Raw genomic sequence first — 25368 nt, forward strand, 5'->3', positions numbered from 1 at the left:
AGACAAAAAGGTGTCAAAATGAGAATGGAAAGGGCAAGGAAGAAATAGTAGTGTCAAATGGATGTCTCCTCTTCAAATAGTCCCTCTAGACAATAATGTGAGCTTTATTCCTGGAGACATTTCAGACTAGGCAGCCAAAATGCTAGCTGGTGTGCCACAGCTCAGTGACTTAGTGTCAGTACAGTGTTTTGAGCACAGCCAGAAGAGGAGACAGGTGTGGAAGTGTGGGATTGCAAAGGAATTGTTCTCTTTGAGGTGCTGGGAATTAGGAAACTCCCATATTTTTTTTTACTTTATCTCTTTAGTTGACTCTTGCTTTTGAGTTGACAGCATTAAAGGTCTATTTGTAATGTACTTGAGTGATGCTGAGGTCAAAGGGTTATTAACTCTTAATATACATTTATTATTAAGATTTATTATCTCTTAATATACATAGCTGGATAGAACTTGCCCTTTTACATGAGCTGTGAATGGCTGCATTTGTCTAGCCTTTTTTGTTGTACGTGATGCAAGACAGGGAAACTGGAATCAAAAGACAACAGTACAAATCCCCTTGTATCTGAGAGGCAGGAACAGTCTGAGAAGCTTAATGTGTCAAAAGTTTTTCTGATCATCTTTGAATGCAAAGAACTCTCCACAGATTTTGTGAATCAGCAAGAAAAATGATGTGGTAAAGTGCTGATTGTCTCTAGACAGGCCTGTTTAATGGAGCTGGGTAGCCAGATGGAAGAATAAAGGTGTTTTAATCCAGTCAGTGGCTGATGGAGAAATGTCCTCACAGAGGCTGCTGCTCCCCTGAAGTACAGAATCTAATGGCAAATCTGACATGCCTGTTGCCTTTGCTACTGGCAGAATCTTGTCCCTGAAGACTTGCTCACAGTACAAGAGGGAAGCAGTGACTTCAGTATTCATCAGATATTACCTATTATTGCAGTTAGTCCTTGACACTCACGGGCTATGTGTGTCCTGTAGCAAACTCTGTGCTGCACCAATCAAAAAGGTAATGTTGGCTTCAGGTTTCAGTTCTTAGGCAAAGCAAATTAAAGAAGATCAGGAGGTGTCTGTCTCCATCTCTCAGGGAAGTAAGAAAAGCAAAAGCAGTGCTTTCAGAATTAATTCAGAAACAGATACTAAGTTCTCTGAAGCAGTAAGAGCTTTAGAGGTTTTTGTATATTCTTGTGCACAAGAACAATCTGAATCAAACCCATTTAGATGCAGCAAATCCTGCAGCTAATATTCTTGTCTAGGACCACTATTGTTTGCAGAAAGTGCTGTTGAGTTTGATGAGATCCGGTGTCTGGGCATATGTGACAAAAGGAATGAAATACCATGTCTGTGTATAATGAAATGGATTCTTTTTGTTCCTAAAGTTGCGTCAATGGCACCTAAAGTCTCTGCACCTGAGCAGAAGAATCCAGGTAAAAAGTTAACACATGAGCACTGAATTTTGTGGGCTGAATTGTAAGGAATTTGATCCAGAATTGAAATTCACCCTTGATGTGAAACAAACCTAATTTCCTTTCAACTCATAGTGATTAATTCTGGATAAATTCTTGTGATTGCTGGAGGTGGAGGTGAGAGTAGCTCTAGCTTTCATACCACACTTCTACTTTTTTCATATCAGATTTGCTTTCTTTACAAATCTGTTGAGGTGTATGTTCCTGTCACCTGCTAAGCTTCCTGGGTGAGTGATTTGTCTCAGTGAAAGAACTGTAACTAGGTATGTGGCAATGGAGACTGCCTACAGAAAGGCCCTTTTTGAAGGTTTGCTGTTGCAATTATAGGTAGTCTGTCTTGTAGCTGAATTTAGTGTCATCAAACTGCCACTGCTACACACACCATCTGTGTTTGGATGTTGTAATGGTGGGCACAACCTGGCTCATGACCAGTTTTCCCTTTGGATGTGGAAGGCATAAGAAATGAATCCTTTTATCCTGACTTTTCCTTAGAGCTTCCCTAGATAACCCACTCTGTAGTCTCTATAGCAAAATTAGTGGTACAGCCTTGGTTTTCATACTGTCACCATCACAGTTAATTCGTAGCCCTGTGAGTGTGAAACTTCAGAGGATTTCTCAGTCCCCTGAGTTGTAACTGCCTCCTTCCTAGGTATCAAGGCTCCAGAACTGCCATATTAGTGAATCCTTAGTGGTATCTGGAAAGAATGTCATTGAAACTGCAAATCTGGAATGAACTGTGTGCTTTTCTGTAGTGGTCACTTCTCACCCACCTACCTTTCCATCAGTGCTTTATCCTAGGCTTTGGTAATGCACCAGAGGTCTGAAAATGGTTCTTTTAAGTACAACTTGCACTTCTTGGAGTAAATGATTACTTGCAAATGTCGGAGTGTCTGCATGATGCTGAACTTGAATTCGTTTTTCCAAAGCTATGCGTGGCCGCTCCAGGATGTCTGTCATCACGGAACCTCAGTGCAGCCTCCAGGAAAATGAGATGGGGGTGGATCCCTGCACTTCTACACAAACAAGAAACAATTTGTCAGTTCCTGGTGAGTGGAAAAAGAACCCAGAGAATTCTTAAGAAGCAACATGCTTTGTATGTATTTAATTAGGTAAACTGCAAATCTAGGGGGAGGAGCAACCCCTACCCCTTCATATATTAAATGAGAGAGGGGGAGTTCTGCCACAATGTAAACATCCAGGGCTTCTGCCTGAAGGGGTTCTCAAAGGACTCTGAAAACTATTTTGAAGGATGGTGTACTTTGTTAACAAGAGAGCTGCAGCTGTGCTTGTGGTGTATGTGGTATCTGCATACCAGCATAAAGTGGCATTTACAGGACTGGAGTGGGAAGCCAAGTGTCTTAATAATGCTGACAACAGGCTCCAGCTACACTGGTTGTAGTTCTACCTATACCAGTTGAGTAAAGTAAGGACTTTAGCCTGCCTGAATAATGAATCTGTAGTTATTTATCTTTACCAGACCTACCCCATGAATAGCTGTGGGCATTCCTTGCGTATTAAGTTTTGCAAAGGCATTCAAATAAGAGGTTTGATATTAACTTCTTGCCTAGTTGGTGTGGCATCGATTTGTAGCTTTGAATAAAGTTTGTGATCAGTGAAGAATTTAAAAAATTTGCACATCTATTTTAGCAAGTTCTCCTTCCTGATCCAGAATTGGAGTTGAGGAATAGCTGTGGTCTGTGAGGATTTGCAAATTACAAAATGTTCTTGATCTTTGGGTTCCAGTTATTGTCTTTGGTGTGGCTTCTTTCCGCAGGTGGCCGTACCAAGACTAGCAGGCTGAGCTATGCTCCAGAACCCACACTGACAAATGGAAATTCAGAGGATCATCTGCTTTCTGCTAGAACGAACCCTTCAGCGAGCCCAGGTACCTGGCAGCAGTGGGTAAGAACTGGCTCACCAGTCAGAAGTGCATCGCTGCAATTGCTGCTTTGTGTAGTCCTAGACGAATGCTTTGAAAGGGTGGCTTAAGAAACTCAGTCTTGCTGCCTAAGTATTTTTATTATAAATATATCATTCTGTTATAGTGGTTGTCTCCTCAGAAATGCTGCCCTTAGAGTGATGGTGTGACATGCTAACCAGCTTCTGGTTGGTAGATCAGCTTTGGGAAAGAAACCCTGAAAAATCAACGACCATTCTTCTGAAGATGACTATTTCCTATGCAACTTAGGCTAGTCTGTCAGTAACCTTGACATTTTTGTAAAACATCATGCTTAAATCAAGGTGAAAGCTTAATCCAAGGAAGTGTTTTCATTTTATCTAGTTCGGAGAAGATCTAATATTGTGAAAGAGATGGAGAAAATGAAAAACAAGAGAGAAGAAAAGAGAGCTCAAATCAGTGAAATCAGGACAAAACGTGCACAGGTAGAGTACTCTATGCCAATAAGAGAAAATTCTATAAGGTAATGCAACCTGGTAGTTAAAACCAAAATGCATTTTGGACAGACTTTGTTCTTTGTTCTTCAATTTGTGCGAAAGAATGGATTGATTCTAGTTTCAGAATGTTCTGAATCTTGTGGCCTTCAAGTGAATACTTTTCTAACTCTTAGTTGGTTGTGTTTGGTGTTCTCTGGGGCTTTTTTCTGTTACGGGTTAATTACCTTCATGTCTGTTTTCTCATGCAGGAATTTGACAGCAGTTGTCCAAACTCGGAGTTTGGACGGATGATCAAGGAATTCAGAGCAACTTTAGACTGCCAGCCACTATCTATAACTGACCCAGTACGTAAATACTGAGGCTGCAGAGTGCAGCACACAGACACTTTGACTTCTTTATTTTGTACTGATGGTTTTAGCAGATGAGCAAATTAGTGCATCACAGCTCTTGGGAAATCCTCTGAGCATATTGTGATCCTGAGGGCACCCAGTAGTAAATGCAAGGTCACTTACCTCTCCTATTTAGGGCTAAGCTGCCTCGCATTACTTTGCGTATGGCACTGGTGAAGAGTTTGCACTTTGAAAATGATCATGCAATGCTTTGTGTGTATCATCAGTAGTTCTCAGAGCTTGTAAAGGGCAGAGCCTATTACATAGCAGTTTGGTTTGTAGGTATAGGTATAAGTAAGTTAAAACAGACTAGTGCCCTGTAAGTGTTAAATACCTAAGTTGTATATTGAGTAATTTTAGAGTAGGTCAAAAAGTGAAAGAGCAAAAGTAGAGGACAAACTACAAAAAGCAAGTTCAGCAGAGACCCTCAGCAGTTACAGAGGTAGCATTGGTTAATTCCTGAGAACAAGTAGTCTTTGTCTAGCAAAAGCCTTGCTATAGTCAGTGGAAAAAATGACAGCATTTAAGTTCAAGCATGAGTAGGTGCTGGGTAGCATAGAACACGAGGTAGTTTGTGTACTTGCATCTGACAGCTGAGAACCAGCTGCTTGTGTAGAGGTCCTTGCATGACAGGGCTGAGCTTGTCATCTCCTACCTCCTGCTTCATCCAATAGAACGGGCACTTTTCAAATCCAACTGATGTGCAGCTGTGCTGCACAAATAGCTAAACTTACTGCATCAGTGAAGAACTTCAGGTCAAAAAAACCCTCTAGAGGTAAATTAAAATAATAATTTACCTGGATTTGACTCTAGTTGCAATAGTAATGTCACAGATTTTGCTGGACAGCTGGCCAAGAACTGAACATGTTATTGATCCTAAAAAAAAAAAAAAGAATATTTGGGACACTGTCTTTAGTATAGGAGCATTTCTGTGCGATATGTTGAGAATGCTACCCAGGAGTAAATTGTTCATAATGCTGCTTGTGCATTCAATGGACTTTAAGACTTACACTCCTCCATGAGTAGGTCTCCCCCTGACCAGTACCAGAGGAAACTCAGTGTGTTGAAAAGTCAATGTGAGAGAGTATGGAACCTTTCTCTGTGACACTCAGTAGGTGTAATTAGGAAGTAATTATTACTTGTTTTCTTCTTTCTTTTAGATAGAGGAACACAGGATTTGTGTCTGTGTCAGGAAGCGCCCTCTAAATAAACAAGGTGAGTGTTCTGACGAAGCAGATCTGACTTTGGAGCAGTTTGACATTGCTTATTCATGTTAAATATGGGGGTCTCTTCCACCAACAGAAGTTTTGAAGAAGGAAGTTGATGTGATTACTATTCCAAGCAAATGTGTCCTGCTGGTCCATGAGCCAAAGCAGAAAGTGGATCTAACAAAATACCTTGAAACCCAAGCATTCAGATTTGACTTCTCATTTGATGAAATGGCTTCTAATGAAATGGTGTACAGGTAACGCTTTCCTCTTGTTGGAATGACTTTCAAGATAGCACTGAGCTATGGCTAGATGACAGCCTAGTTTAAAGAAACTGCTGCCTGAAATAAATATGAAAATTATTTTTGGAGGAATCCAAAAGACTGAAAAGTCTAAAGTTTAGTTTTGGCGTGGCCTTGCAAAAAAAAAAAAAAAAAGAAATTAGCTTCTTTAGGAAAATTAATAGAGCAGGATGTGAACTGCTTGCCTTAACTGCCTTTTACCTTCTGAATATCCAGGTTCACTGCTAGGCCTCTTGTACAGACCATCTTTGAGGGTGGAAAAGCGACATGTTTCGCGTATGGCCAGACAGGCAGTGGCAAGACACATGTAAGTTTTTCTCCAAAGTATCCAATTTTCTAGCTTTATCTAGAGTATGTTGAAGTTCCTTGATGTTACAGGACTGTAAAAGGAGCTCAAATCTTGCTTTATTTTCTTAAAAAGATAAGTTTCAGTTGTTAATCCTCTTCTAACTACAGAAATACAGAGATGTTAGTGACTTTCCTCTGAAGTTGTGAGTAAAGTCATGCTAAATTTATCCCATTGTTCCTTTTTAAAAGACCCAAGGATGATATCCTGACGTGTTAGTGACAGAGCCATAGCTATTCCTTGCCTTGAACTGCTGTTGCTGCCCCGACTTTGCAAAGTAGGGCTATTAGTCTACATCTGAGACAAAGGCTATTGTCTGTATTGTATTTTGAGTTTGGAGACGTTCCAAAGACCTTAGTGGTTATGTAAGAAAATGCTGCTTATTTGTTGCACATGAATGCTTAAATGGTCTGGTATTGTGAAGTGGTGGAAATTACTATGTTCACTTTCTAACCGCTCCTTCCAGCCCACCACCTGCAGTTTCAAGAGAACCAGCGATTGTGTTTTCTGCCTCAGAGGTGTTACGTTCTAAATTTCCAGCAACTGGGTTGTCTTTTTCCTCTTCTAGAAACTAAAGGGAAGGAAAGTGGAAATTCTCTTCCTTTACACTATGATAGTGGAGCCAAATCCATTGTCTTCTTGCTCTGCAAGTAAGCCTTTAGGTCAGACTAAGGTGATGTGGACTGGACTTTGCTAGCTAACCAGCTTAAATGATAAAGACAGGTGCTGTCATTCAAGTGTTAGAGGCAAAGTTTTTAGGCTAGGTTCTCCTATCACTATTACGTAGTCAACTGTTTATCTCCTCCATTAACCCAAAAGGAAGCACTGTAGAGATTTGGATATGGCTGTCTTCATCGCACTAAAATGCACACACGAACCTGCTCATCTGAGCATCATTCAACTGTGAGGCATTCAAATTTCTTAATTACTTCCATTTCTTAATTACTTCCCCTTCCTGATCCTAGGGCACATAAGTAGTGCAAGGACAATAGCTGCACCTTGAGACTGGAATGCTGCATATTAAACTCTAGTAGACTGAGAATATATCATGGGATTGAGATGTGTTTTAAATGATTCACTGAGATAGCACCAAGTAAAAGTTCTGGGAGGATTAAAGGTACCTGTCAAAGAAGGTAAAGGAAGAAGCTTGGTGCACAAGGTTGATTCATTTTGATATCACACGTGAGTTTTTGCAAGTCACGGTGAAAATGGTACTAAACATATTTCCAAACAAATGAGTCTCTGCTCTGGCCAGAGGCTATTCAGTTGCAATTGCATTTCCCCTAGGAGGAATAACTGCACCAAATTCCTGTGAAGTAGTTAGTACTGCATAGCCTTACAGGCGTTTAGCTGACACTTTGCATAGTCCAAATCTCTTCTCTGAACTGATAGGGAAGTAGAAAACAGACTTTAATTGTACTGCTGTAATCACCTCACTGACATCAGTTATCATATACATGATAACTTCCAAGTATGTTCTCAGTACTATAATCAGGTAGCCTGACTTGCTCTTGTGCCATATCTTACTTTTGATGGCCTTTTCTCTTCACAGACTATGGGTGGAGACTTCTTGGGGAGAGCACAGAATGCCTCGAAGGGCATATATGCTTTTGCATGTAAGTTGATTCTTTAGATATGAAAATTAAATTAGTGCATGCTTTCCTTAAATAGATAAGGTTTGTTTTTGTATGGATACTTTTTTCTGGGGAAAGATACATAAGTTTTCATTAATAAGTGGCGGTGTTTGTTGCAGGAGGTGGGATTAGTTTTTCCGTTTCACAAACTGTATTTTCCATCCAACATTTAGTTTTCTATATCCACCTGCTTTTTATCACTTCTCAGAAAAGATTTGCTTTTGAGATAGGTGACGTATCTTCTAGTTTGACACTTGCTGGGCTGAAACATCTAATTTTGATTAGTTCTGCTTTGCTTTTGTATCAGCCTAAGGATGGTACTTGGAAATAGCCTGACTTGAATGCAACAGAATACTATCCATTTCTGATATAAAGCTTTTTATACAGAAAGCATACAAATCTGATTTTTTTCATTTAAGCACTAGATGTAAAAAAACAAAAAAATGCACACACATAAAGCACCTGTTTCTGAGAATATCTTGTAAACCCCTCCTTGATACAATCCCTAGAAAGCACCACGAACCCTGACCTCTTGTACTTTTCCTACAGAAGAGCATTTTGTGAAACTGTGTAGCAAAGCAGTTGAAACAAGCAACTCTTTGCTAGTCCCTGAATCAATTATGACTGTCTCTGAATGAAAGTCTGCTTTTCAGATCGAAGTGTGAAGTCTGTTTGTGAGGGACTGAACTCGATTCAAACAAAGGCCCAACTAATCTGTTAAGTTGTCTCCAGCAGCAATGCTGATGCTCAGAGAGGTGTCTTCTAGATTCTCCACAGGAAGAGCTTCAAACAAATGCTTGACTCTTGCAAATCTGTCCAAAGCAATAGCAGATCATAATTTTCTCCCAGACCAGCAAGGGGGACAGTATTTGCTTCTACTGATCTTACTGGATCAGTTAGCATTGCTGTCTGCAAGTAATATTAACAGTAGAAACCAAGCATTTTCTTGGGATAGCCATCATTCAGCTGCCAGGAGCACTACATTATGGATAAGCAATATTCAAAAGCAATTCAAGTAGCAGCTAGGGTATGTTTTAATGTAGCTAAGTAAACTCCTGTCTTTCCTCACTAGCACAAGATGTCTTCCTTCTTCTAAACCAGCCCAGGTACAGAAGTCAGGACCTGGAAGTCTATGTGACTTTCTTTGAAATATACAATGGAAAGGTAAGACTTTTTATAATAAAAAATAAATTAATCCTAGCAGGACTTCTTTGACTGCATATTTGATAAACAGAGGAATGAAACTTTATAGTTTCAATAGTTCTATGTACTCTACTGTTCTTGGGATGTTTGGAATCGAATTGGAAGACTACGTTAAATGTGCTGTTCCTATATAGTTCTCTACTTACTCTGTGCTGTCTTTATAGTCTCGAATCTCTTTCTCAAGGAGAGTTATTCAGATTTGTCTTGGTTTTGTTGCCTGAATATAGGTGTTTGATCTCTTGAATAAGAAGGCAAAGCTTCGAGTCCTGGAGGATGGCAAGCAGCAGGTCCAGGTGGTTGGCCTTCAAGAGAGACAAGTCAGCTGTGCTGAAGATGTCATTAGAATGATTGAGATGGGCAGTGCATGCAGGTTTGATGCCTTAAAACAATAAGAAAAGTCCATGTCCTGTTGTACCTCTGTATCTGCAAAAAATGTGACTGTAGCCCAGGGCTTGGAGATTTCAAAGAGGAGGCTGCTGTATCCACTAACAGACAGGCACTGATCCACACCTCTGTGTGAAAACGAGGGTTACAGAATAAAGGACTGGCAGGGATGGGTTTAGCCTTCCTTGCATAGTGGCCACATGTCCTCACATCTCTTCTGAAGAGAGAAACAGCTCAGCTGAGATGGCTGCCTGGTGCCAATGCCTATTTCCTAGAAGTAGTTTACAGGAACATATGTAGTTCCCTGTGGGCTTGTAAGATTGAGGAAGAGCAGATGGCATCAAGCTATAGCTGCAAAAATACTTGGTCTTAACTGCAGGCCAGATGAGTTGTTCCTGTAACAGCAAAAATGCTTCATGTCATTTGGGGATCTTCTCTAAAGAGTCCCTGAGAGAAGGTGCTGAGGGACAGCTGTAGGCTTGGCTGCTCATCTTGGCAGGCCAGCTGCAGTTGGGGTATCTCTGCTGTTGTACTGGCTTGTCTTTAATCAGGGCTAAATTCTGTATCGGCAAGTCTTACCTGTCTAGTAAGGTGCAGCTGTTAGGGAAATATTACTTGGCAAATGAGAACTCCTTGGCTGCTGTATTACGTTGCATGTGCATCCTGAAAGCTCATTTAGCCAAAGAAGCATGCACAGCAGAATGACACTTCAGCCAACAACTGTCTAACACTTCAGACTCCTGCCTCCCCCAGCAATTTTTAAGGACATCCTCCTTCTATTTTCCCCTATAGCAGGGATGTGGGTGGAACAGCAAACCTGCCAGCCCTTGCAGGGTATAAATGATGATGAAGGTCACAGTGAGGTTTATGGTACATCAGACTCCAATCTCTTGCAGTGACAGAGCAGGTGCAGAGGTTAACCAGCAAGCCAGCTTGGCTGGGGAAAGGGATTTACTATGCCTGTAATGTGCTAGCACAGCTAATGCTGTTTAGTGGAGGAAGCTTGGTGGAGCTTACTGTGTGATAGCATTAGGAGAATGACATGTGGTCTGCTCTGTAGCAGGAAGATGCTGTGCTCAAGGTATTTCTTCTAGCTTCAAATGCATACAAGGTATTAGCAGTCAGAAAAATATTCTAGTGCAGGCTGGTTAAGTTGAGCCAGGCAGCTTGATATGAGAAGTGATTCTTTATTTCATGCAATCTTGAGGTATTAATGTGGGTTAAACAACTGAACTGGTTGCAGGTCTAGTGCTGTTGGGACCTCAGAGTCTTCTGTGACACAGTTCTAACACTTGTTTGCTTATTTGTTATAGGACATCGGGACAAACTTTTGCAAATGCTAGCTCTTCACGGTCACATGCCTGCTTCCAAATCTTACTGCGCCGAAGAGGGAAGATGCTTGGCAAATTTTCCTTGGTGGATCTGGCAGGAAATGAGAGGGGTGCGGACACATCTAGTGCTGACAGGCAGACACGAATGGAAGGGGCAGAAATCAATAAAAGCCTGCTAGCTTTGAAGGTGAGCTATAACTCAAGGAGCAAATGGTACTACTCAGCACATGGATTCTGTTTTCCTCTGGGGTTATCTGCTGTTTCTTTTCAGTGCAAGGGAAAAGAACAGCTAAAGGAATTCCAGCTTTGTATTTTAATAATCATGAACATGATGTGTATACTTCCACTTATAATGTTTCCAGGAAGGCAGTGTAGTTTTGTCAGACACACATTTCAAGCTTCATTCAAGTTTTTATTGAATGTATGGTGGATAAACCATGTATCTTTTTTGACAGTCAAGTATGTGGAGTCTATTTAAAAGGCTATGAAGCACATACAGAGCAATGAAGATGACCATTGTCCAGCCTGTTGGGTTTACTAGCAGTTGGTGGCTGTAGCTTGCAGAGCTGTTTGAGAAGAGATGTAGAGACTGCATTCATGATTTGTCTTTTCTTAGGAATGTATCCGAGCTCTAGGCCAGAACAAATCTCATACCCCTTTCCGGGAAAGCAAGCTGACCCAGGTGCTGAGAGACTCTTTCATAGGAACTAACTCAAGAACCTGTATGGTGAGTATGTGCGTGGCACAGCTGAACCCACTCACTGCTTGTGATCTCTGCAATTTGTCCAGATAGCTGCATGCTCCCTTTCTAAGGGGAGGGGACTTGGAAGTCACAACGCTTCAGTTCTCTGCAAAAAAAAAGTCTTGCAGTTTTTCTCCTTACCTCACCCACAGCAACTGAGACCAACAACTGGTGAGCTCTGAGACGTGGGACTCACTGTGGCTTTCTGTTCTGTTTGCAGATAGCAATGATTTCTCCAGGCATGAGTTCATGCGAGTACACCTTAAACACACTGAGATACGCTGACAGGTAATGGCCTTTCTGGCCTGGGGATTCTACTCTTGTTGCAGAAAGTGTTTTGGCTGCTTTCATACTGATCAAAAGTTCTCTTGGTGTCATTACCTGTGATGACAATTTGGAGGTTACATTTGCTGGGAGCGAATAATCTTAAAGCTGTCTTCAGAAACTATTATGGGGGGGATAATAGAGGTTGTATAAAACCATAACTCTCTTTTACTCGAAGGAGTGTTTTATGTAAGACTTCAGACCACCTTGTTTTTTGTAGGGAGTTTACCCTGTTAGCAGCACATCCTGAATGGTTACCTCCATGACTTTACTTCCTGCAGTATTCTATGCAGGGTCCCCTATGTGTGTGCTAAGAATGTTTCCCTGATGTGACCCTGCAGAAGGACAGTAGGTGTGTTTGATGGACTTTGATAGAAGCTAATAGGGTATGACACTAAGGAGATTTTGGGTGAAATCTAAAGAATCTGGAGAACTCATGTGCCTTGCAGCAAATGGTGTGAATGTGGATTTTGAATGCTCCGTGGTTGGGCTTTGGGTACCTGCAGTGCACAAAAGATTTGTAAGGACTGAGACTTAAGATTCACAAGGGGGTCTTGCTGAAACCTGGAACTGCTGTGCAGAGCAGAGAGCCTTTATGTGCCCTTACACCTCTCTGGTGGGTGACAAGCAAAAAAGGACAGACTCTACAGCTACAGGGAGAGCAGCCTGTATTAAGTCTAAGCTCAACAGCTAAGGAAAGAGCTAAGCCTTTCCCTCTTTCACCAGGGTCAGTGGTGCTTGAATTTTTTGTTGCTGATGCTGTGTTGTGTGGATCTGTGTGCTGTGGCTGCAGAGCCTATGACTTCTGTTGTATGTCAACAAGATGACACTTCCACACTTCAGATTTGGTAGCTTTCTGTTGTTTGGTTTGCAAAAGGCTGCTTGGTTCTTTCCTTTCCAGCCTCTGAAAGGTGTCTGCTATTCAAGCCACAAGCATTCAGGAGCTCTAGGGATCTTGACAGGTTTCCAGATTTTGTTCTGGATTGAAGTTCTTTTTTCTGGTGGACAGTCATTCCTAATCACCTGAAAGTACACGACAAAATGCAACATCTGACTTATGGTGTGCTTCAGTAAGATGCTAGTCTTCAGTTGTACACATTGGATTCTTAGCTAGTGCACAAGGCAAGTTCAAGCTATAAAGGGAGTGTGTAAGCTGGAACTGGAAATATGAAGCTGACATTAGTAACTAGAAGAAAGTACCTAGCTGATGCCTGACCTCTACCTCTAGCTCTGTGTCCTCAGATATGATTTTTATCCTTATAGGCCTATTCTGGCATGGAGGGCCTCTATGGGAGGGGTGGGGATCAGCCTTATTCCTTTTCTTTCCATACAAAGTCCTCTTAATTGGTCACAACAAACCAACCTGATATGTGGAAGATTGCCAGCAAAGCCTTTCACACATACACAGGCTATTAGTATTGTGTACTTGGAACACTTCTCTTGTGGAGAAGTCCTAAATTGATGTGGCTAGGCTGGACGTAAAGACACATCTCTTGGCTTTGCTTCCCACAGCCCTCTGGAGTTTGTCCATGAAAGCTTGCTCCAGGTGTGGTAATGCAGATTTTCTTAATGAAGTCAAATGCTTTTGACTTCATTAATTAATGAAGTCAGTGCTGAGCACCAACGGATTGCAGTAGCTGTTTTGTGTTGCTGTAGCTCTGAAATTGCTGAAAGACTGAGTGGTTAATCTTCTTGTTGCAGAGTGAAAGAGCTCAGCCCTCATAATGGAGGTGGTGAAACACAGAATCATATGGAGATTGAGAATGAGGAAACGGAGATCAGCGGAGAAAGCTCAACTCTTCAACACAATGTATGTGTGGGCAGTGGGCTGAACAAATCTCAAAGCTTGAGGTTGTTGAAAACAACCTGCTGTTCTTACTTGAGCTGTTTCTTGCAGCTCTCCAAGGATGAGGAGGAAGATATGTCTCCCCACATGTTCAATTTCCGTGAGGCTGTCACTCAGATTGGTGAACGGGAGGAGAAGGTTGTAGAACAGCTTAGAGAACTGAGACAGGTAGGTGTAAGAGGCAAGCCCAACCTAAGCTGCCTTCTCTATGTTGACAGGAACTTGCCTTGTCTGAGCCTAGTGCTACTGGGCAGGCTGTGGGCTGTAATGCAAGATGCTGTCAGTGGTGTTACCTTTTCCTCAGTGCTAGCTTTTCCCTCTGGTTTCCTGCTCAACTGGTTACACTGTGGAATTCCGGTGCTTGTGGCCAGCCAGTCCCCCTCCCCTCCAGCTAGCAAGCTCTGCTTGCACCAACTGATACTGGGCTGTCAAAGCTCAGCTCTGCTCTGGTGTGCCATATTCAAAGCAACTCATTGAATTTTCAGAAAGCTGACTTCTTTGATTTCTCTTCATGGTCTTTCTTGTAAATACAGAGAATGACGACTGAACTTGACTACCTCTTGGGAATCACAGAGCAACCAGACTATGATCTTGAGACCTTTGTGAGCAGAGCAAAGTACTTCGTAGAAGAGAGCTCAAGAAATTTCCTTAGTGTCAGAGGTATGTTAATGTTTCTTGAGATAGTGCCTACTCAAGAGTTTCTGAATAGCACTGTCACTAATCTTTTTCTTTTCTCTTGAAGATCTGAAATAACATCAGCTTGCTTATCTGGGAGTGGTGGTGGTGTTGAGCACTCAGTTCTGAGCACTTTGCTAGGAGATCACAGCATCAGACCTGAAATGTCCTATCGTCTGTACTAGCCAAAACTTACTTTGAAAATATTTTTTCAATGCCATATAAAACTGCCCTCTCTTGAGAATAATGCTATACCCACTAAGAAGAGTTGATGTAACCAATGAATAAAACAGACATAGCTTATCTCTTGCCTTGCCCAAAAAACAGGCACCTGAGAAATAGATGCCAATACCATAGGCATTTGTAGGGGTATGTCTACTGTTTCCATTTTTGTTTTTCATGGATAGCGGGCCTTAATATCTATCCACTGTAAAGCTGACAAGCTTTGTGAGATCCAGCAGGATGTGATGCTGGGGATCTGATGTTGACTGAGCTGTTCTTGCACAGTTCACTTGCCTCTGTGGCCCTTGCAGATGGCGGCAGCTGAGCTGCTGAAAAGAACAGCTGGGCTGGAGAATTCAGCCCTCAGGTCAGTCCCCCTGCTAATGCTGTCTTCCATTACAGAAACGTTGGATGCCCTGGTGGTTGCCATGCAGCTGGAGGAGCAAGCCAGCAAGCAGATGAACAAGCAGAGGCCTCAGTAAATACAGCAAAACCTGGTTCACAAGCAGTCTTCTGTATGTCTTGCATGTTTGTCAGTGGTTTGAGTAACTCCTATTTCAAGTGCAGTAGGGTGTCTGCAGGTCTGGTGTGCCTGAGGGCAGTGAATGTGGCAGCCTTTCTTCATGGCCTGGTATCAGGGGACTCTGCAGAGACCCTGCTAGAAACCATGCCTGCAAGGCTTGGGGAGGGGGGCCTGAGAGTGTGCTAGGTATGTCTGACATCTGGTCCTTTGTTAGAGACAATGGTCTCCTCTGATAGAACTAGATTAATGTATTACTTTCTGGTGTACATATAACTTTTGGTCCAGATGTGTTTGAAACTTTCGCAAGTCTCTTCTAGGAAGAAAACCGACTATGTGATTGTAAAAAATCAGTATTTTAAGAAACTTGATAAATAAATGTTCCTGTATTTAATTAACTTCTATCTTATAAAATATTTCTTACTGATTTTTTGCTAAAGTCTAACTGTTCCTAAAGACTTGGTGTTGTGGAGAAAGACTGATTTCTTTGAGGAAGCTTCTTTTTAGTCTTTACTCTTGTAATGTTTGCATAAAAATCATTTAAAATAAATGTTGTTTCTTAATAGAGATCCTGCTGGGTAGATCTTGCCTAGTGGCGGGGGGGGGGGGGGGGAGCCTCTAAACCAGTCTCCTGTACTTAGCAAAGCCCAACAGGTTGTAGTGTGTGGCTCTGCCCTTTTGGTAGCAGGAAAATTGGAAGGGCCCTGTGCCTCCTCTGTACCTATGGAGTCCAGTTAGGCTTCAAAGATAGCCCCAGGCTTTTACTTCATATGTATCTTCCACGTGGGAAATAGTTAACATGCCATATAAAATAATATGTTCAGCAGCTTTCCAACAATGCGAGTAATTTGTGATGTTAGTGTAAGGGGGGAGTGTTGCTGGAGAAGTGACTGTGACCCCAGCCTTGTACATACCTTCTGTGGACTGCTTCCTTCCCATGTCTTTGGGGATGTCCAGTATACTGGAGGCCAGTTCTTCAGCCTGGGCTTGATCCATTTTTGTGTACCAGGTCTCAGGACTGTCCTTGAAGAGGTCATGATAGTGTTATGATGACTTGTAGTATGATGCAGGCAGAGCCCAAGTGCTACATACTGCACCCCAGGAGCCAAACTCAGGAGGGACCTGGTTGGGAGGAGCTCGTCACCTCATGCCTCATTCTTACACCAAATTCCCACTGTTACAGACCTAGCAGGAGTCTGAGAGAGCAAGGAGTCAGAGCAATTATCTTCCTGAACACAGCCTGAAGGTAAACACTTTCCAAAGGGTAGGCTTTTCTGAAATATTATTGAAGACTGGATTTTTTTTAAAAAGTCCAGTCTCTACACCCATGGAAAACAGACTGAGCTCTAAGGGCCATTGAAACCTGTAAGAAAGGCATGCTTACCATAAAGAGCTGGAAAAGTGTGTCCCCTACTGCCTTTTTCATGTGCTCCTCCACAAAGGGAAATGTATGGACAAAGTACTGCAACAGAACAGAGTTAGAGTTGGTACATGTATGATGCAGCTCTAGATCACTTCTATGTTACGTGACAGTTATTCCCTGAGCCACCTCCTTTAGCAGCACTTCATGAACTTCAGTGGTTTGTAACCCCCTTTTCACCCTGAGTAGCTTGATTCTCAGTTGTCCCACATTCAGCCCCTTGCTGTCTACTGGCAGCATGGTCCTTCCTCTTCCCAGCCATTACCTGTGACTGTTATGTAGGCAGAGTTGTGCTAAGGTGGCTCTTTATGCAGCACCAGCAGGACAAAATATCCTGCTTATACTTCTGTGCTAGTGTCTAGCTCTAAGCAAACTGCCTTGTTTAGCCTGTGAGCTCTGTGCTCGCTACTCAGGGCAAGCTGCTGTGTAGAACAGAGGTGTGAGGGCCAACACTGGCTTCTCAGCACCCTCTTTTTGGTGGTTGGCATACGGGACAGGAAGCACTGCTACTGCCTGAAGGAAGTGCCACTCCTGCCTTTGTGAATAAGGCTGTGTCTGATGTACTCAGAAAAAAAAAAAGCCCACAATGCAGGGAGCCTTTCTGTTCGAGTGGTCAGGGGAGAGACTCGGTGTTACACTGGCCTCCACCACGTACCATCACACTCACCTTCAGGGAGATGCTGCTGTGTCTCTGGCTGGGCATATGTTCCATGTTCCCCACAGCGACCATCAGGCCATGCACCACGTTCAGCTGGATCAGCTCTTCTGCCACTTCTACTGACTCCTTGGCTAATATGCTGCAATAAGACAGGCTGTCAGCCCCTACCCTGTACAGGGGAAGGGGCACACAACAAATTGGGTCTGGCCCTCTTGGTGCAGACCTGGTGTGACCCCAATAGAAAACTGACATGTTCCTGTTTCCACCCTGCCCTAGAGGCAATGATGGGCAGGAGACAGGAAAACAAACAAGCAAAATAAAAATAAAGTTGGCTCTACATGGATTGTCAATCATTTAACATATTCTTGCTGCAAACCAGTTGTTTCATTATTTTCAGGAGCTTCCTAGTGTGCATTAAATTCTAGAACGTTTCCTGCATGACCATAAAGAACCCAGGACTCAAAGTGGAAATACCACCAATGTTATTGCTTCTGTGAGCATGACCCCGGAAGATGCTCCAGTGTGTCTCTGTACCCACTAAGTTCACCTGCTTATGCAGGAAAACCTTTTTTTCCCCTGTCATCTACTTTTGCAGAAAAAGTGTTCTTATAGCACTATCTTGTGGACACCGCAAGAAATTCACAGCGAATGCACAAACTTTAGCACAAATGGCTGAATTTAAGGATTCTGCAGTCACTCATAAGCACTAGATTCTTCCACTGGGCAGCTGATGTTAAATAACATTTAACTACTTGTGGCTCACAGCTATGTGGAGAATATGGTGTTCTTGAGCAATACAGCACCCCTCAGCCCTGTGCTGTGGAAGGACACACACACACATTGCATCCAGGCCCAGCCATAAAGGGGACATTGTGACAGCAGACAGGGCCAGAGCTGAAAGGACTCCTCATCTCTCTATAAAAAAATAAAAAATCCTATTCAAAGGAAGATGCTTCCCTGAAGTCTTTTTCATGCTCCTGTGGGGTTTGCTGCAAAGTCTCTTACCCAATGGCTTTTGCGGCAGCTGCCTGCTGAATGTACGCCAGCGTCGGCTCCCTCAGGCACAGCGCGTTTGGGTCTGCGGGAGGAAAATGAACCAAGTGAGAAGGATGCTTGGGAACAGCCCCGAGGTGTGAGAAGGGAGGGGACGGGGTAACACGAAAAAGAGGATTTCTCCTCAGGGAAGGCTTGTAGCCAGCCGGAGCTGCCACCCTCAGCAGATCACTGCAGGTCCGGGCAGCCCCAGCCGGGGGCACTGTTACCTGCGGTGCTCTCGCTGCGGGAGGCGAGCGCTGGGTGCCCGGGAGGCGTCAGCGCGGCCACCAGCGCCGCCAGGAGGGCCGGGCGGACACGGAGGGGCAGCAGGGCCGGCAGCAGCTGCAGGGCTGCGGGGAAAGCAGCGCACATCAGTCAAAATTTAGGTATCTCCAAAGGATACAAGCTAATAGCTGAGCTCTGTTTTTGACGAGGAATGGGTAGCTCTGCCGAAGCAGAGCCTCAAAAAATTCCACGACACTCGTGCTTGTTCCTCTCCACGGAAATCTTTAGTAAAAGGCGAAAGATTTATACGATCTGAAGAGAAACCAGAGTATAACCCCCATTCTTCTCCGGCCCGGCCCCAGCGCCGCCCGCCGCCCCCTAGCTCACGGTGACTGCTCCCTGCAGGCTCCGGGCAGCACCGGCCCCGCTCCCTGCTCCCCGCTCCCCCTGCCCCGTCCCCCCGCAGCCCTCGGGGCTCGGCACGGTGCCGGGAGCGGCGGTGGAACCGAGCCGGGACGCGCCGCGCTGCCGCGGTGCGCGCCGGGTATGCAAATGAGCAGGGGCTGAGGGGCGGGGCCTGGGGCCGCATGGCGCGGAATTGCCCCCAGCGCGCCCCCCCCCCCGCTCTGCCGGTAACCGAGCCGGGGCAGCTCCCCCCAAACACCCCGCGCCTCTCCAGCCCGTTCCGCCTTTGCTGGCCGCAGGGGGAGCGCGACTGCTAAGGGTAAGGGAAGGCTGAGGCTCCCCGTGCCTCCCCTGTGTGTCATCAGCCAGTGTGGTGCCCATCCTATAACAAGGGTCCTTTGCAGGGCCCGGGGGCTGCAGGGCTGCCAGCCGGACCTCGCTGCCAGGAGAGGGGCTGGGACAGCTCGTCTGTGCTGCAATCAGTGCAATCATGCAGTGTGTGTGAGACCAGCAGGGTCCCACATGCATGCAGTGTATGTGGGATCAGGCCCAGCCGGCATGGGTTCATGAAAGGCACGTCCTGCCTGACCAGCCTCATCTCCTTGTGGCCGGGTGAGCTGCCTGGGGGACAGGGGAACGGCTGCTGAGGTGGGCTGCCGAGCCTCCAGCAGGACCTGTGGCACCATCTGCCATAGAATGCTCACAGAGCAGCTGGCAGCGCGTGGCCTGGGCAGGTACAGCTGGGCTGGGTTAACAACTGGTGGGGCGGCTGGGCCAGGAGAGTGGTGGCAAACGGAGTGGAGCCGGAGTGAAACCGGCTGGTGACTGGTGACCGGTGGTGATCCCCTGGGGGACCTCAGGGAGAGCTCAGTGCTCTCTGCAACCGCCCGAAAGGAAGCTGGGGGGCGGCCTCTGACCGCGGATAAGCAGCGACAGAACCCACAGGAATAGCTTCGACATGCACCAACCACAACTAAGCAGGGAGAGTACTTTGGGAAGGGGTTTTAGGTACCTACAGAGCCAAAATCCGTTCTATTTTTGACCAAGTATGGGTAGCTCTGCCGAAGCAGAGCCTCAAAAAATTCCACGACACTCGTGCTTGTTCCTCTCCACGGAAATCTTTAGTAAAAGGCGAAAGATTTATACGATCTGAAGAGAAACCAGAGTATAACCTCCATTCCTGTCCGGCCCGACCCCAGCACCGCCCGCCCCCCCCGTGCTCACGGCGATGCCCCCCACAAACTCCGGGCAGCCCCGGCCCCGCTCCCCCCATCCCCTCCCCACCCCACGGCCCCGCTCCCGGCCCCGTTCCCGTCCCGAGGCAGCAGCGGCGGAGACCGGAGCGGGCGGGAGCGCGCGGTGCCGCGCGGTGCACCACGGGTATGCAAATGAGGCGCATGCTAATGAGGCGCGCGCGCGGGAAACGGCCCCGCTGAGCCCCCCCCGGCCGGGTCCTACCTTCGTGCTGCACCTCCAGGTGCGCCGAGCCCAGCACGGCCAGCAGGGGCTCCAGCAGCGCGGGGGGCGCCTCTCCCACCAGCTCCTGTGGGGACAGGGGCAGGGTGAGGGGGCAGCTGGCACCGTGAGGGCACAGGGGTGGCTCCGTGCTGCCCCCTGATCCCGTGGGGAAATGGGCTGGGGCAGGGGGAGCCCCAAGGAAAGGTGATGCTGCCCCTTGAGCCCTGCCACCCACCTGCATCGCCCCCAGTGTCTGCAGAGCCAGCTGCTGGGCTCGGGGGGAGGCGCACGGCAGCACCGCGATGAGGCCTTTGTAGACTTGGTGCTGGTACTTGGGGTTGCCGCGGCCCAGGGAGTCCAGCAGAACCTGCGCGTCCTCTTGAGCCTCTGCTGAGGTGGAGGTGGCCAACAACTCAGCGAGGCATCGCACCCCTGTGTGGAGAAAGAGATGCCAAATTATGTCTGGGTGAATCTGCAGGTCACACTTCTCGGTGGCTTTGCTGACAGCCCCCCAAAAAAACACAGCGTCATGTCCCACTCAAAGCGTGGCTTGAGGAACAGAAGCCAGGAGAAAAGTTCTTTGTTCTTATCAAGAGCCATGACACCAGCTGGAAAAAGAGACAGCCAGGCTGTCAGCTGGAGCAGAGGGCCAAAGCCCTTCTGCAGGCATTTACACAAGGAGCAAACCTGGCACTGAGATGCCAACAGTGCTGCTAAGGATCCTCCTGCTGCTCCTGCAGCTTCATCTCTCTGGGAGGAAGCTGTGGCAGCAGGTATCACCCCACAGTCACTGACAACCTGAGGCATAATCCGAACTACAGAGCAATGAATGGCGTTTCGCTTCTGATGTCCAGGAGAAAAAAAAAATAATAGGAAAAAAATATTGTTAAGGTTCTTTCAAAAGCAAGAAACCCTCCCACCTCTAGAGGTAGGCAGACGCTGCAGGTAAGAATAGAAACTGTTTTGTGATTTTCACTGTAGCAGTTGCAACCAGCAGGACAGCAATATCACATCAGAAGAAATCACTGTAAAGTAAGCGAGCTCATTAAAACCAGAGAGGGGATGAAATGCAACCACTCCACAATAGCCAGGACTCTGAACTCCCTCCAGCAAGACGAACGCCACGGCAATCTGCCATCGGCAGGTGGAGGGGAAGGAGGGGCGCAGCGCTGCGAGCAGCCCTGGGGGCCAGAGGTCACGGAGAACATCCTCGGCTGAATTAGGAAAAAGCACAGATGGACACGCCGCCTACCGTAGCTCTCACAAATGAGCTCCTTATACTTCCTGCCAGCGTTTGCGATGAGCTGGAGCAGCTTGACAGACTCCCTTTTGTCCTCTTCTTTCAGGTGGTTCAGCCCTAGTATTTCCAGGAGAGTCATGACACCTCCGATCTCCAGAAATTCAATAAGGTATCTGCGCCTGCAGGGATGGGGGAACAAAGCCCAAAATGTCACCAGCCCTGGAGCCCATCTTCCCGAGCGAGCACTCTGTGCACTCACCTCCTGCCTCACTGTAGCAGGGCCCTGGTGCCAGACACCCAACAAGAGGTGCTTGGGGCTGAGCTGGGATGGCTGTGGCAGATGCCTGCCAGCAGCATGCTCTGCAGCAGGTCACCAGCTCCTGTTTTCCCTCTGTGCTCATTTCAGACACTGAACGGCAGGCACAGAAAGCCCCATTGCTGCACTCGTGCTCCCAACACATTCCTCCCATGCCATGCCAGTGACCCAGCGGCTCTGGTGATGGGCAAGCAGTGGATTGGGTTTTGGGAACATCTCAAAATCCTACTTGCAGTAAGCCACAGCCCTTGCTGGGGCCTGCCCTGCATGAAATGCTTAAACAGCCCTTCCAAAAGCCTGCCCAGGACCTGTTATCTTCTTTCTCTCCTGAACCCTGCCACCCTCGCGTGCACCTCTCATGCAGCTACGTTCTCTACTCACCCGCCTGCAGCAGATAAGAAGATGCCAATAGACTTGAGCAGCTTGTCAAGGCACGTGCTGTGCATGTAGCTGTTCGATAAGGCTAAGGAGGGAATGACAGACCATCCTGGTGCCCCCCTGGCAACTGGCAAGCTGGAGCTCTGAACCTGGGTACCCACTTTGTTAGAGGGAGCATGGAGCTTCCTCTCAAAGGTGTGCAGAGGCAGCACGCTCACCCCAACAGGAGAAAAACCACTAATTCTAGGTTCCTGAGAGTCAAACTACATGACTTTTCTCTCAGTTCCATCTTTAGATAGCTATTTTTTTCCCCTGCATCTGGGTATGGATCTCTCTACTTATTCTTTGAACATTTTTTTGTTAGAGAACATCCCCTTCCTCTCCAGCCCACTACCACGCGCCACCCTCAGCTTTTCAAGGAAACAGATACGTCATCCTGAGCCATGCTGTCAGGCGAGCCAGAAACAAGCTGGCTCCCTGGGAGAATTCCAGCTCCAGCTCTGGTTCTGTCTTGCCATTATTGCTTTTGATGAAGCTGTCCAGGACGCGGCTTCGAGCAACTTTGTGACCACTGTCCCATTCTTGCAGGAAAACCATGAGCTTCCTGATGGCCTCCTGCTCTTTGACAGAAGCCATGATCTCTTCTGCCTAGAGAAAAGTGAGAAGGTAAAAAAAAGGCCTTAAAGACAGAAGAAGTCTGTATTGAGGAATTACCACCAGAATCACATTTAAAATGTTCTCTGGCAAATTAAATATCAATATAAAAGCACTTACTAGCCATTTATTACATCTTTTTCCTACACTTGTTTCATAGATAGCAAAACTGAGCTAAAAGGAGAGTTTCTGGTAAGCCTGAAGCTGCACAGAGAATCCGCAACAGACTTGAGATTATTTTCCAAGGGCAGCTGGCTTCACCACAGGAACTCTCTTCTCCGCTGTGTTAATAAAGTCATTTTGATGTTACTCATTCCCCCCACTTTGGTTTCTTGCTAGGTTCATGATATGAACACTGCATCTCATATCTGACCTACCAGAGAGTAAATAGAGTGAAATGAGAGCACAAATAGGTATGGATTTATGGGGAGTGACAGGGTCAAGGGGGCTGTAAATGCCTGTTAGTGCGCAGCGGTGCAGCTTGCTCTCACCCACAGGGTGCAGCGAGTCACTGTGGCTGGGCCCACATCCATTCCAGGAGGAGATTTGGCCTGGGCAGTGGCAAAGCGGATTGGGACCCTTTGGCATGGTGGAAAAATTGCTGTTTTTTTTTTTTTCTTGTCTAATTTCTATGTGCACATTCTGAGTTTTCAGTGGTCCATCATTAAAAAATCTAAGGACTGAAATAATAAGAACTATAGGCAAGAAGACAAAGCTCCACAAACATCCCTTGTCTGTACTTCCTTCAATCCCACAAAGCAACCTGTGTTTTACCAAATTACTTTGCCACGCTTTTACCTCAGTAGGATCTCCCCCTATTCCAACCTGACAAACGGCAACGTGCACTTTGTAGAGGGGTGAAACACCAGAGGACTAAACCCTCCCTTCATGCGTGTAGTCAAGAATTCCACTGACGTGTATGTGCTACCTAAGAAAAGCACCATTTCAGGTTTTATTTAAAGTATGGTTTATCTGCCAAAAAGTTAAAATGACAGAAAATTCCCGGGTTTCAGAATAAGAAGTTTCTTTCAATATAATCCAAGTCACTAAGATTAACAATTAGCTATCTGCAAAGTTCTTATGCCTGTTCCTCAAGAATTTGGAGCGAAGTACCAAAAAAGCTCCAAAATATCCCCAGGACATATGCTCAAAATAATTTTCTATTGCTATTATCTGAACCCCACTGAAAACAATGACCAAGAGGTGAAAAGTATCTCAGTGACGGAAAACAAACAAACAAAGACTTCAAAAAGTTGGCCAAGACACAAGGATTGAGACTTAAGATGAGACGAAATTTCATTTGGGAATTAACGGTCTGTGCTCTGAAAGGAGCCTGTGTCCTTGGCAGGGCGTTTTCAGGATCTCCTTTGCGGGGAAGCAGGTTTAAAATAAATCCATTTTCCCAAAATAGTTGTGATTGAAAGTGTTATTAGCCATAACAAATGTTAGTGCTGACAGGAGAATGGCCTGTTAGGGGCCTCTGGTGAAACAGTCAAGTGAAAGTCATATTTCACATTATTGCGAGCATTTTCCCGTGATTTACAGAATATTTGTGAAACATTACTTGCAAGGCGTATGATTGATATTGAGAGAACAGCTAGTATGTAGGAGGAATCTGTATTTCACTGAGACTGTTTGCATGAAATTTACAGTCCCATAAAGTGCTCCTCTGTCCTCAACAGAGATCTTGTTAAAAGAACTTTACAGTCTGAAACATCCTAAAATTGATTCTAAATTAATGTTTCCATATTTATGTTTGAGATGCTGGTGGTGTAATGCTGCCCTATTTTTATTTTAAAGCTACAGTAGCTTCCACTGTTCAGAAAAACCAGCACCAGCTTTAAGACATGAGGATTTTATTGATACAAAGAGCTTGCCCATGAATCAACGGCGAAGAAAAATGAGCTTGAAAAAATGATCACGAGACTTCTGAGGATACGGCGGTATCAGTCCCTGGCTGCTATAACGACAGCATCTGCTGACATAGTGCTCTTTAAGCTGACATTGCAAAGCACCCTGAAAACGTACCCGAGTATTTTTATTACTGCCACTCTACATATGGGAACACACAGATACATACAGGGCAGTTAAATGACTTGCCTGAGCTGTTTGTCAGCACTACAAACGACACATAACTCCTCTTTGCTAGCTCCAAACTCTGCCCTCACCGGCGCTGGGCTGCGCCCCAGCCCACCGGACCTAACAATCACACCAGGGCTGGGGTCAGGGCAGTTCCTTTCTCCTGCCAAGAAAAACACGAGCGATTTTAGGGACGGCGGGGCAGCTCGGTGCTTGTTTGCATGCCACCTACTGCTAAACCAGACCAAAAGGCAGGCTGGCGCTGCCAGGCGTGAGGCGCAGCCTTGGACCCGCGGGCAGGCCGGGTGATGTGGAGCTACCTTTGGATCCCGCACCGCCAGGCCCCACGGGCCCTGGGCAGAACCCAAAGGCTGCTGCCCCGGAGGGTCCTCCCCTCACCTGGGCACCCTGCCCCTCCCCACGGCCCCTCCATTCCCCTCAGTGCCCCCCATTCCCCCCACCCCCCCCAACCCCCTCTGACAGCCGTGCCCACCCCCCCCAGCCCCTCACCCACCCCCTAGGC

General features: G+C 45.9%; 2 protein-coding genes and 2 non-coding genes across 8 annotated transcripts in view; 1 reads left to right on the forward strand and 3 right to left on the reverse strand.

Annotated features, from left to right (window-relative positions):
* Positions 1-15544, forward strand: part of KIF2C (kinesin family member 2C) — a 77348-nt gene extending 61804 nt beyond the window's left edge. For 2 of the 3 annotated variants that reach the window (XM_068691360.1, XM_068691359.1), the window contains 18 exons: positions 1371-1418; positions 2384-2503; positions 3232-3342; positions 3739-3839; positions 4100-4195; positions 5401-5455; positions 5543-5705; positions 5967-6057; positions 7649-7712; positions 8803-8894; positions 9161-9303; positions 10631-10835; positions 11265-11375; positions 11611-11678; positions 13416-13524; positions 13612-13728; positions 14094-14220; positions 14860-15544. In XM_068691360.1, coding sequence (XP_068547461.1) covers positions 1371-1418; positions 2384-2503; positions 3232-3342; positions 3739-3839; positions 4100-4195; positions 5401-5455; positions 5543-5705; positions 5967-6057; positions 7649-7712; positions 8803-8894; positions 9161-9303; positions 10631-10835; positions 11265-11375; positions 11611-11678; positions 13416-13524; positions 13612-13728; positions 14094-14220; positions 14860-14939 — 1901 coding nt within the window. In that variant the 3' untranslated portion in view covers positions 14940-15544. The remainder of the gene's footprint in view (positions 1-1370; positions 1419-2383; positions 2504-3231; positions 3343-3738; positions 3840-4099; positions 4196-5400; positions 5456-5542; positions 5706-5966; positions 6058-7648; positions 7713-8802; positions 8895-9160; positions 9304-10630; positions 10836-11264; positions 11376-11610; positions 11679-13415; positions 13525-13611; positions 13729-14093; positions 14221-14859) is intronic. The other variant, XM_068691361.1, reaches the window with a different exon arrangement.
* ARMH1 (armadillo like helical domain containing 1) lies at positions 372-25368 on the reverse strand. Of its 3 annotated transcripts, none has more exons than XM_068691363.1 (12): positions 24863-25365; positions 22543-22756; positions 22116-22184; positions 21431-21597; positions 20414-20610; positions 20179-20263; positions 18318-18440; positions 18061-18133; positions 17065-17194; positions 16362-16439; positions 15892-16000; positions 372-2470 (listed from the first exon to the last, which is right to left on the reverse strand). In XM_068691363.1, exons 2-12 carry the CDS (start codon positions 22746-22748, stop codon positions 2424-2426), a joined length of 1284 nt encoding a protein of 427 aa, XP_068547464.1. In that variant the 5' UTR covers positions 22749-22756; positions 24863-25365; the 3' UTR covers positions 372-2423. The 3 variants fall into 3 exon arrangements, with proteins under 3 accessions (XP_068547464.1, XP_068547463.1, XP_068547465.1); XM_068691362.1 differs by lacking the exon at positions 372-2470 and adding an exon at positions 9273-9445 and having other exon boundaries at positions 24863-25368; XM_068691364.1 differs by lacking the exon at positions 372-2470 and adding an exon at positions 11040-12737 and having other exon boundaries at positions 24863-25359.
* Positions 18533-18647, reverse strand: LOC137860787 (U5 spliceosomal RNA). The gene has a single exon (XR_011099183.1). It is a non-coding gene; the product is annotated as a U5 spliceosomal RNA (small nuclear RNA).
* LOC137860789 (U5 spliceosomal RNA) lies at positions 19775-19889 on the reverse strand. Its single transcript, XR_011099184.1, has one exon. It is a non-coding gene; the product is annotated as a U5 spliceosomal RNA (small nuclear RNA).

This window comes from Anas acuta, chromosome 8, assembly GCF_963932015.1.
Source record: "Anas acuta chromosome 8, bAnaAcu1.1, whole genome shotgun sequence".
In the NCBI taxonomy this organism is placed as follows: domain Eukaryota; kingdom Metazoa; phylum Chordata; class Aves; order Anseriformes; family Anatidae; genus Anas; species Anas acuta.